At 43.9% G+C, this 12,792-nt stretch overlaps 1 protein-coding gene across 1 annotated transcript in view; it reads left to right on the top strand.

Annotated features, from left to right (window-relative positions):
• EIPR1 (EARP complex and GARP complex interacting protein 1) overlaps window positions 1-12,792 on the top strand; it is a 285,030-nt gene that overhangs the window by 219,212 nt on the left and 53,026 nt on the right. Inside the window, exon 6 of the mRNA XM_077291375.1 lies at window positions 4,847-4,983. Within this exon, the coding sequence (XP_077147490.1) occupies window positions 4,847-4,983 (137 nt within the window). The remainder of the gene's footprint in view (window positions 1-4,846; window positions 4,984-12,792) is intronic.

The following is a 12,792-nucleotide window of genomic DNA, read 5'->3' as shown; positions in this document are numbered from 1 at the left end:
CAATTTTTTATTTTCACAAGGGTAACAGGAGAATTTGGACCCCAATATTTGTTGCCCAGTTGGTTGTGAGTACGCTGATACCCCATATGTGGGGGTAAACCACTGTTTGGGCACACGTCAGGGCTCGGAAGGGAAGTAGTGACATTTGAAATGCAGACTTTGATGGAATGGTCTGCGGGCGTCACATTGCATTTGCAGAGCCCCTGATGTGCCTAAACAGTAGAAACACCCCACAAGTGACCCCATTTTGGAAACTAGACCCCCGAAGGAACTTATCTAGATGTGTGGTGAGCACTTTCAACCCCCAAGTGCTTCACAGAAGTTTATAACGCAGAGCCGTGAAAATAAAAAATAATTGTTCTTTCCTCAAAAATTATGTTTTAGCAAGTAATTTTTTATTTTTGCAAGGGTAACAGGAGAAATTGGACCCCAACAGTTGTTGCCCAGTTTGTCCTGAGTACGCTGGTACCCCAAATGTGGGGGTAAACCACTGTTTGGGCGCACGTCGGGGCTTGGAAGGGCGGGAGCACCATTTGACTTTTTGAACGCAAGATTGGCTGGAATCAATGGTGGCGCCATGTTGCGTTTGGAGACCCCTGATGTGTCTAAACAGTGGAAATCCCTCAATTCTAACTTCAACACTAACCCCAACACACCCCTAATCCTAATCCCAACTGTAGCCATAACCCTAATCACAACCCTAACCCCAACACACCCCTAACCACAACCCTAACCGCAACACACCCGTAACCCTAATTCCAACCCTAATCCTAACCCTAATCCCAACCGTAACCCTAATCCCAACCCTAACCACAACTGTAACCCCAACACACCCCTAACCCTATCCGTAACCCTAACCACAAGCCTAATCTTAACCCTATTTCAAACCCTAGCCCTAATTCCAACCCTAACTCTAATTCCAACCCTAAGGCTATGTGCCCACGTTGCGGATTCGTGTGAGATTTTTCTGCACGATTTTTGAAAAATCTGCAGGTAAAAGGCACTGCGTTTTACCTGCGGATTTACAGCAGATTTCCAGTGTTTTTTTGTGCGGATTTCACCTGCGGATTCCTATTGAGGAACAGGTGTAAAACGCTGCGGAATCCGCACAAAGAATTGACATGCTGCGGAAAATACAACGCAGCGTTTCTGCACGGAATTTTCCGCACCATGGGCACAGCGGATTTGGTTTTCCTTAGGTGTACATGGTACTGTAAACCTGATGGAAAACTGCTTCGAATTCGCAGCGGCCAATCCGCTGCGGATCCGCGGCCAATCCGCTGCGGATCCGCGGCCAATCCGCTGCCAATCCACTGCGGCCAATCCGCTGCCAATCCACTGCGGATCCGCTGCCGATCCGCTGCCGATCCGCTGCGGATCCGCGGCCTATCCGCTGCGGATCCGCGGCCAATCCGCTGCGGATCCGCGGCCAATCCGCTGCCGATCCGCTGCGGATCCGCGGCCGATCCGCGGCCGATCCGCTGCGGATCCGCTGCGGATCCGCGGCCGATCCGCGGCCGATCCGCTGCCGATCCGCGGCCGATCCGCTCTGTGTGCACATGCCATAACCCTACCCCTAACCCTACCCGTAACCCTAACCCTACCCCTAACCCTACCCCTAGTTCTAACCCTAGTTCTAACCCTAACCCTAGTGGAAAAAGAAAAAAAAATATTTTCTTTATTTTATTATTGTCCCTACCTATGGGGGTGATAAAGGGGGGGGGTTTATTTATTATTTTTTTATTTTGATCGCTGTGATAGAACCTACCACAGCGATCAAAATGTACTTGTAATGAATCTGCCGGCCGGCAGATTCGGCGGGCGCACAGAGCATGCGCCCGCCATTTTGGAAGATGGCGGCGCCCATGATGGAGGCGGACGGGGACCGGGAGCCTCGGTAAGTATAAGGGGGGGGAGATCGGGGCACGGGGGGGGCGTCGGAGCACTGGGGGGTGACATAGGAGCAGGGGGGGAGCGGGCAGGAGGACGGGGGAGCGGAGGACAGGACGGAGGGGACCGGACCCCATAACGGAGCACGGGGGGGGGCGATCGGTGGGGTGGGGGGGGGTCACTTCAGGTTTTCCAGCCATGGCCGATGGTATTGCAGCATCGGCCATGGCTGGATTGTAATATTTCACCAGTTTTTTAGGTGAAATATTACAAATCGCTCTGATTGGCAGTTTCACTTTCAACAGCCAATCAGAGCGATCGTAGCCACGGGGGGGTGAAGCCACCCCCCCTGGGCTGAAGTACCACTCCCCCTCTCCCTGCAGATCGGGTAAAATAGGAGTTAACCCCTTCACCCGATCTGCAGGGACGCGATCATTCCATGACGCCACATAGGCGTCATGGGTCGGGAAGGGGTTAATAGCCGCTCAGATTAGAGACCAGGTCAATGCCACACAGAGTTCTAGCAGCAGACACATCTCTACAACAACTGTTAAGAGGAGACTTTGTGCAGCAGGCCTTCATGGTAAAATAGCTGCTGGCAATGCCTTGTGCAGGCTGGCGCGTACTCCGGAGGACAGAGAATGAACTTCAATCCAATATTGCGGCCAGCATGCAGCCAGCGGGTAAGGAAAGGGTGAATCAAACACCCGAAAACCCCGCCCATATGACCCAAAACCGGTCCCGCCAAATTCAGGTGACAGGTTCCCTTTAAGTATATAATTCCACATGTGTTAATTCATAGTTTTGATGCCTTCAGTGTGAATGTACAAATTTCATAGTCATGAAAATACAGAAAAATCTTTAAATGAGAAGGTGTGTCCAAACTTTTGGTCTGTACTGTGTATATATATATATATATATATATATATATATATATATATATATATATACAGCGCCTACAAGTAGTATTCAACCCCCTGCAGATTTAGCAGGTTTACACATTTGGAATTAACTTGACATTGTGACATTTGGACTGTAGATCAGCCTGGAAGTGTGAAATGCACTGCAGCAAAAAAGAATGTTATTTCTTTGTTTATTTTTTTTTTTAAATTGTGAAAAGTCTTTTCAGAGGGTCATTTATTATTCAACCCCTCAACCCACCAGAATTCTGTTTGGTTCCCCTAAAGTATTAAGAAGTAGTTCAGGCACAAAGAACAATGAGCTTCACATGTTTGGATTAATTATCTCTTTTTCCAGCCTTTTCTGACTATTTAAGACCCTCCCCAAACTTGTGAACAGCACTCATACATGGTCAACATGGAAAAGACAAAGGAGCATTCCAAGGCCATCAGAGACAAGATCGTGGAGGGTCACAAGGCTGGCAAGGGGTACAAAACCCTTTCCAAGGAGTTGGGCCTACCTGTCTCCACTGTTGGGAGCATCATCCGGAAGTGGAAGGCTTATGGAACTACTGTTAGCCTTCCACGGCCTGGACAGCCTTTGAAAGTTTCCTCCCGTGCCGAGGCCAGGCTTGTCCGAAGAGTCAAGGCTAACCCAAGGACAACAAGGAAGGAGCTCCGGGAAGATCTCATGGCAGTGGGGACATTGGTTTCAGTCAATACCATAAGTAACGTACTCCACCGCAATGGTCTCCGTTCCAGATGAGCCCGTAAGGTACCTTTACTTTCAAAGCGTCATGTCAAGGCTCGTCTACAGTTTGCTCATGATCACTTGGAGGACTCTGAGACTGACTGGTTCAAGGTTCTCTGGTCTGATGAGACCAAGATCGAGATCTTTGGTGCCAACCACACACGTGACGTTTGGAGACTGGATGGCACTGCATACGACCCCAAGAATACCATCCCTACAGTCAAGCATGGTGGTGGCAGCATCATGCTGTGGGGCTGTTTCTCAGCCAAGGGGCCTGGCCATCTGGTCCGCATCCATGGGAAGATGGATATCACGGCCTACCTGGAGATTTTGGCCAAGAACCTCCGCTCCTCCATCAAGGATCTTAAGATGGGTCATCATTTCATCTTCCAACAAGACAACGACCCAAAGCACACAGCCAAGAAAACCAAGGCCTGGTTCAAGAGGCAAAAAATCAAGGTGTTGCAGTGGCCTAGTCAGTCTCCTGACCTTAACCCAATTGAAAACTTGTGGAAGGAGCTCAAGATTAAAGTCCACATGAGACACCCAAAGAACCTAGATAACTTGGAGAAGATCTGCATGGAGGAGTGGGCCAAGGTAACTCCAGAGAACTGTGCCGGCCTGATCAGGTCTTATAAAAGACGATTATTAGCTGTAATTGCAAACAAAGGTTATTCCACAAAATATTAAACCTAGGGGTTGAATAATAATTGACCCACACTTTTATGTTTAAAATTTATAAAAATTTAACTGAGCAACAAAACTTTTTGGTTTGTAAGATTTATGCATCTGTTAATAAATCCTGCTCTTGTTTGAAGTTTGAAGGCTCTAACTTATTTGCATCTTATTAAACCTGCTAAATCTGCAGGGGGTTGAATACTACTTGTAGGCACTGTATATATATATATAGTAAAATGTGGATTTTATCTGGAATAAGACCTCCAATCGCAAATCTCAAGGTATCATCTTATTCGGTTTCCTATGACCTGCATGCCCATATAGACGACTTAGGAGGGTTGAACCTACTGACAGATTCCCTTTAATCAAAACTACAGTACGTGCAAAGTAGCTAATCATCATGTATTTGTTAATATTAAATTAAGTTTCTTTTAATGATCAGACTACACAGGGTTGTTTGTAGTCTGTAAGCATGGAGACACATAGGGTTGCATAGGAGCTCTAACCCCAAAATGATAACATTTTATTAAAAACTATAGCACTTGCTTCTTTTACTGATACTTTAACTCCTTTTTTTTAACAGAGGTCCCCAATTTTTCTTTCTCCTGACTTTTTGTTTCCTTTACAGCTTGGAAGTTCTGCTACATTGGAAGGTAAAGGGCAACTAAAATTTACTTCCGGACGATGGAGCCCGCACCACAATTGTACCCAAGTCGCTACAGCCAATGACACCGCCATCCGTGGCTGGGACTTAAGAAGTATGAGGTAAGAAATTGGCTTGTTCTACATAACAAGTAGCCAAGGGACAATCAGGAGGATCAAGAATTGTCATCCACTATCTGTCCTCTTGCATTTTAATTAGTTATTTGCAATTATTTCTTGCCTCAATTGACAAGATGCTTCCTTCCTTACCTCGAGATATATCAAGATCAGTGGCGTTGGACAATTGGCAAAAAAAAAATTGTGTTACTCTGTTGGGTAATGTTTATGCCATAAGTGTCTGCCGGGAAGTTATAGTCTTGTAGTAAAAAAAAAAATAGTGGCAAGTTAAGGGTGGACACATTTGTACAACATTTCATTTAGCAGATCTTTATTGTGTGTTAAGACACAAGGTTTTGTTCATGTTTGTAAGGGAACGCAAGAGCTTCTGCAGTGTCGCTGACCTTCTTAAAGATAGATGAGCATTGGTGGCCGTCTCCGCAGGCTGCTGTGTTTCTTTAGAAATGTTACAGATGTGGAGCACTGATGAACTCTTTACCCTGCCTCCATGCTTCACACTGAATGATGTGGAGATTTCAGAAAACTGAGAGGCGCATGGCTCTGTTCACACTGGCGCTGAGACACTCCAGGAGGATTCTCTCTAGGTTTCAAGAGTTTTTTTTTTACACCTACGAGATTGCAAAGTTATTCAAAATTACCAGAACCTGAATGACTCCATTGTCTGCCATAAATGTTGGAGATGGGGATATCACTTTAGGTTTTTGTGATGGAGATCGCGGACAGCTGTTCCTGGTCACAAGAAAGTACAACATTCTGACAACTAATTAACACTTAATGGAACCCAATTAATGTGTAGTGTAAACAATTAATATCGTTTTCCTCACAATTAGGGCTAAATCAGACGTCCGTTTTTCACATACGAGTTCTTCTCATGTTTTTCATGGCTAGAACTCATGCCAAGTATATTATTATAATAATAAGGAGCTGTTCACATGTCCGATTATTTTTTTGGCAGATGGAGTGATATACTCAGAATCTCAGAAACATGTCAGATCAAAATCGGCAATGCAGGTCTATGGGTCCGTGAAAAAAATCAGACAACACTCATTGCCATCCAAGTTAGGTCCGTTTTTTAGCAGAGGATAGAAAATCTTTTTTTTTTTTTTCTCATCAGAGAAAAATTTATGAAACTCGAACCAAACTCGAATAAAACCACTGATAAAATTAGGATCGTTGTTTTCAAATCTGAAAAAAAAAAAAGCCGTCTGAATGAGCCCTTACTGTGATACATTTTCTGCATAATCGTGAAACAGTCAGTCTTATAGCAATCCTACAGAGAACATAGGGGTTACACTCCAGCTGATCAGATCCATCCCCAGCTGGTGGAAACCTTGCCCGCTTTGCCAAGGAGTGAGGCTTAGCCGTGTTTTGTACCAGTTCAGAGTGTGCACAGCAGGGAGGCTTGTGCTGCAGCCAGTTGTCCTACCGCCAGAACAGTGAGGAATAGAAGAGCGGCATGCATCACCCCTGTAAGCAGTCACTGAGCTTGACGGCTCATGCAGTTTCTCTCAGTACAGCCGCTTAGCTTAGTGATTAGCTGCAGCGGTGATATGCACGGTCAGCGTGACATCACTGCTGCAGCGGAAACCCGAGCAGCGGCTTACTGAGCATAAAAAGCCCTTTGAAAATTTCTGTATAGATCTGGAAAACCACTTTAAATTTGCTGTTACTCATTTTTGTTAGCATTTTTTGGCATCTAATCATGAACAACATGAAAAGATCATAGGCTTAACATAGCAGAATATGTTACTGGCAATATACAGTCATGACCGAAAGTGTTGGAACCTTTGAAATTATTACAGAAAGTGAAGTATTTCTCCCAGAAAATTATTGCAATTACACATAGTTTGTTATACTTGTGTTTATTTCTTTGGGTTTGTATTGGAAAAATACAAAAAAACTGAAAAAAAGGCAAATTGGACATGATTTCACACAAAACCCACAAAATTGTTGTCACCTTTCCAAAATTGCATGTTTGTTTCAAGCACGTGATGCTCTTTCAAACTCGCCTGTGGCAAGTGACAGGTGTGGCAAAATATGAAAATCACACCTGAAACCAGATAAAAGTTGGGTCAGTCTCTGCAATGTGTGTCTGTGTGTGCCACACTAAGCATGGAGAACAGAAATAAAAAAAGAGAACTGTTTGAGTACTTGAGAACCAAAATTGTTGACCAATATCAACAATCTCAATGTTACCAGTCTCCAGATATTGATGTTCCTATGTCCATGGTGAGCAACATAATCAATAAGTTTACAACACATGGCACTGTAGCTAATCTCCCTGGATGTGGACGGCAGAGAAAAATTGATGAAAGGGTGCAACGCAGGATAAACATCCCCAGTCAAGTTTCAAAGAAATTCAAGCTGTCCTTCGGACTCAGGGTGCATCACTGTCACCGCGAACGATCAGTTGATATTTTAATGAAATGAAACTCTATGGCAGAAGACCCAGGAGGACCCCACTGCTGACACAGAGACATAAAAAGCTAGACTGCAGTTTGCCAAAATGTATTTGCGCAAACCAAAATCCTTACGGGAAAGCATCATGTGGACAGATGAGACCAAGATAGAGCTTTTTGGTAAGGCACATCATTCTACTATTACCGAAAGCAGAATGAGTGGTACAAAGAAAAGAACACAATACCTACAGTCAAATATGGTGGAGGTTCAAAGATGTTTTGGGGTTGTTTTGCTGTCTTTGGCACTGATGACCTCAAACGTAATTCAAGAAGCACCCAGCAATGGATGGAAACAAAGCGCTCAAGAGTTCTGCAGTGGCCAGCAATGAGTCCGGATCTAAATCATATTGAATACCTGTGGAGAGATCTTAAAATTGCTGTTAGGAGATCATTCAAATATGAGAGACCTGCAACAATTTGGAAAAGAAAAGTGGTCTACAAAAGTTGAGAGGTGTACGAAGCTTGTTGATGGTTATAGGAAGTGATTGATTGCAGTTATTTATTCCAAAGGGTGTGCATCCAAATATCTAGTTGAGTTTACCAACAATTTTGTCCGCACAATTGTGGAGGTTTTGTGTGAAATTATATCCAGTTTGCCTTTTTTTCTCTGTTTTTTTTTTGTGTTGTTCCAATACAAACAAAGGAAATAAACACAAGCATAACAAACCATGTGTAATTGCAATAACTTTCTGGGCAAAATATTTCATTTTCTGGAACAATTCCAAGGGTGACAACACTTTCGGCCATGACTGTATTTGTTTTTTTTCTTCTTTACTCACTATTTATTCAAAATTTAGATGTGATCTATTGAGAAAATTTGGATACTCTTCAATAAAATAAATCGTACATGTGGCAAAAATGCAGATTTTGACATTTGAATTGTTGTATAATAGCAGCATACATCATTTCATTTATTCCTTTTTTTCTCTTTTGTATCATTTCCACATTTCTCTAATAGTTTTTGCCTGTCAGATGCTCTCATTTCCGTTGGTGATTATTATGTGTGTACACTGTCGTAAGACAACAGTCTTCGAGCATCTAATAAGGAAACATTTTTTTTCCTCCGGTCTCGGTTGTGATTTCGATAAGCGCCGGAGTGATGTTATACACACGCGTTGCTATAGCAACAGAGGTCTGTGCATGCTTTTTTAAGATACCGATTATCCCCTTTGCACACAGTAATTTATCACTAAACTGAGGAGACAGATCTTTGCTAGAGCGGCTGTTGCCTTAACAGTGGGGGAGATATTTATATTCAGATCTCTATGTCCTGCTTTCACCTGAAACCCTGAATCGCAGATATATTTGTCTTTGTTCATTAGCGGCTCCAGTTTATTAGCTTTTGTGTGTTTCCGTATGTTTATGACTTTAGCATATATTTATTATTGTGGTGTATGTATATCCTGTATGTAATGTATATTTATTGTATGGGTTGTCCACTCACACAACATGTATTCAACTAGACCGTAAACTTAACGCGGATGTCCGGTTACACCACATTGATGGGTTTTCCACAGGAATTGGTGGCCATCATGGCAGGCTGCTGTATTTCCTTAGAGATAGGTGTCTGACACCCAACACCCCCACCGATCAGCAGTTTTTTGGTCCAGGGGTTGCCGGATGTAAACACATTGAATGGAAGTGTAAAGCACAGCACTATTCATTCTGTAGGAACCGCTGCCGGGTTCTGCAGAACAAATCCTATTTAGATTAATACACATTGTTCCGTAGTCTTCAGCATTTGCCGACACACATTGAATTGTTATTTTGCAGCTTTGTTCAATGTGTTTACATCTGGTCACAACCAGAGAGAACAGCTGATCGGTGGGTGTCTTAGGTGTCGGACCCCCACCAATATCATATTGATGATCTATCGTCAGGATAGGTCAACAATATAGTGTGACTGGACAACTCCTTTAACAATGCAACCATAAAGGTGCTGTCACAGTTTTTTCATTGACTGTGACCTAGGGATGCTGTGACTGATAGCCCATCCACCTTATGGTATTTGGAGTGTGCTGGACTGTCAGTTTTGTGAGTGACAGTCCAGTCACCCAATCTGATCCTGCGGTGTGCTGGGCTGTTGGCATTTTGATTGACTGCCCTGCTGCTCAATCTAATCTAACCTGCATGCGCTTCCCCGGGTTTCTCCTGTCCTTAGTTCTTTGCTAGCTATTTAGCTGGTTAGCTATGAGCAGTCGGTGTCAGCTGTAGCTTAGCTTGGTTTGGTGTGTGTGTGTTTGTCTGTTTCTCTGATCTTGTTGGTGGACCTCAGATATGTCGCAACTTCGTGTGGATTCTCCTTTCTGCTCTTGACGCTCTCTGACTTCAGGTACATGACCCTGGGCTTGGACTCTATCTCTTTGTTTTACTCCCTTGTCTTGACGTACCTTCCTGGCACTTGACTCCTGACTGTTGCCTGACCACGCTTTTTCTTGCCTCTCTGTACTACTTGCCCTCCTGGTATCTTACCTCAGACCTGACTATCCTATCTCACTACTTGTCCATGAGTAGTGAGTCAGGTGCCCATATAGCTGAACGCATTGATGTATTATCTATGGGGAAAGAGGAGTAAATAAGAATCATCTGGCCGCGACTAATCTGCCTGCAGGACAAAAGGATAGGGTGATTAAATTGACCACCTCTCCCCAATTTTTATCTCCCCCATCAGTCTGAGGAGAGTCAAGAGGCCCCTATACACATTTGATGGTCCTACCAAAATCATCTGATTGGGCCAACTTTTAACTAATGTGTGTGGAGGCGCCATAAGACACAGTCTAATGCATGGGTCCAAATAATTTCAATAAATTCTGTGCATGAGACTCCTTGGGTGTTTTTCTTAACTGCTGTACTAGACAGAATAGAAGACCACCTGCATTTCCAAGGAGATGAATCATTGAGTGGAAGGTCTAAGCAAACTAAAGAGAGGTTGGCCTTTACTTTTTTACTAATGGCCTACTCTTAGGATATGGAATTAATATCTGATCTTTGGGGGTGCGAAATCTGGCAATTGCCAGCGGCGGCTGAAAATGACACAACAGCTTTGTCAATTCTATATTCGCCACGGCCAGATACTACAGATCCATTAGGTGAATTGGGGGTGCATCTGTACTACCCGGCCGCTTCCACTATAGTTTTGACGGAACTGCTGTGTTCTGGCAGCACCCAAGAGCTGCCAGCGCCGGTAACAGCTGACCGCCAGAGGTGCCAGGCGTTGCTCATCCACAGGTCAGATATTGATGGCCTATCCTAAGGACAGAATAACAATTTGTATGTTATAGGTATACTCTACATTTTAGAATTTGCTCCCCATTCCATAACTTTTTTTTATTTTACAGGGACGGGGCTGGTAACAGCTATTTGGATTAGTAGCAGCTTTTTTTTCTTTTTTTTCCAGCTTTTTAATTTATTTATGAATATAGTTATTCATTTTGCACATTGTGCCCCCCCATAAGATCATAAAAGACCTTATGTCTGCAGTTACAGTTATAAACATAAGGGTGAATGACTTTGGGGAGATCAAAACATCCAACACTGCAGAGACACCATCACGTGTTTCTCAACGCAGTGATCCAGAACACTGCCCCCATCCCTAAAGGGAAATATGCAAATGCATGTAGAAAAGCTGCGGAGACATCATCACGTGTTTCTCAACGCAAGCACTGAATAGCCAAGTCTTTCACCGGGAAGGAACAACCACGGGAAGGGCAGCATCCAAAAAAGGAAAACCACCTATGCCAAAACATGGTATCCATCCACAGACAGCTGTTTCGGGGTATTTGCCCCTCATCAGTGTGGAGTAGGAAACTGGCCTACATGGATACCGTGTTTTGGCATAGGTGGTTTTCCTTTTTTGGATGCTGCCCTTCCCGTGGTTGTTCCTTCCCGGTGAAAGACCTGGCTATTCATTGCTTGCGTTGAGAAACACGTGATGGTGTCTCCACAGCTTTTCTACATGCATTTGCAGTTACTGTTATGGCTTGACTTCCTGTGTTTTCTTTACCCGTGACCACAAATCGTAGCCTCTGAATTACTACTATTGAGTTTGGGCTCTGGATTTGTACATTTGTCTATTGTGGCTTTAGATAATTGAGGCACATTGTGACCTGGGTTGAAATAATATGAAGCACTGGCACTTTATATGTAATACTGCTACTTCTATTGGTCTCCCATCCACTTTATATTTATAGGTCAGGGTTCTATTTGCACCTTGTTCCACACTATCCATTTCTTTGTTATTTTCAATGTAATTGTGTCTATACACTGTTGTTTTAAACAATGTGCTTAATAAAATTGATATTTTTTATTCTGGGCTGTTTCTCTTTTCTCCTCCTGTGTTCAAATGGCTAGTCAGACAGCTGCGAGCTGATATTAATAGCCTAGGAAGGGGCCATGGATATTGCCCATCCCCACCGCTAGGCTAAAAACATCAGCTCTCAGCTGCCCCAGAAAAGTCACATCTATAAGATGCGCCAAATCTGGCGCTTAGCCTCACTCTTCCCACTTGCGCTGTAGCGGTGATAATTGGGATGATGGTTGAGGGAGGGGCTTGATGTCAGCTTTGTATTGTCAGGTGACATCAAGCTACGAGGTTGGTAATGGTGAGGTGTCTATAAGATGCCCCCATTACTAACCCCATTGTGATATTATAAAAACAGACACCCAGAATAAAGTCCTTTATTTGAAATAATGACATAGCCTCCCTTAATAAATCTAAATTAAACCACACTCACCGAATGCCTAATCCACTAACGCCATCGTCTCCTGCAACAAAATAAAATAATAAATCACAATATTCCTCACCTGTCCGCAGAGAAGATAATCCAATAATCCATAATGTCCCACCACGATCCTGAAAACTTTGAGAGTGGTCATTGATGTGACTGCTCTCAAAGACAGCTGGCTATACACTGACACAGGAGGTAATTGCTCCTGCAGTGTATAGCACTGAGCTGCCGTGAGAGGTCACCAGAGTTCATCAGCTGATCAGCTCCAGTGATCTCCCTTACCACCACCACGTGAGAAAGTTCTCACGCAGCAGTGCCGTAAGTGAGAGCACCGGACCTGATCAGCTAATGAACTCTCACGGCAGCTCCGTGATACACTGTGGAAGCGATTACCTCCTGTCAGTGTATCGCCGGCAGCCGGGTAGAGCAGTCACATCTCCCGATATGACTGTTCTACAAGTGAGTTTGTCGTGGGACACTCGGGATTACGTGGACTACAGCAGTCAGGTGAGTATATGGTGGTTTATTATTTTTGATTTTTTTATAGGAGACAAGGGCATTGGGGATGGGGCATTAAGGTAAGTATATGTTGTTTTTTTATTTTACTT

This window comes from Ranitomeya variabilis, chromosome 2 (assembly GCF_051348905.1).
Source record: "Ranitomeya variabilis isolate aRanVar5 chromosome 2, aRanVar5.hap1, whole genome shotgun sequence".
NCBI classification, from domain to species: domain Eukaryota; kingdom Metazoa; phylum Chordata; class Amphibia; order Anura; family Dendrobatidae; genus Ranitomeya; species Ranitomeya variabilis.
The sequence above is the reverse complement of the archived record's forward strand: the minus strand, read 5'-3'. Positions and strand labels throughout refer to the sequence as shown.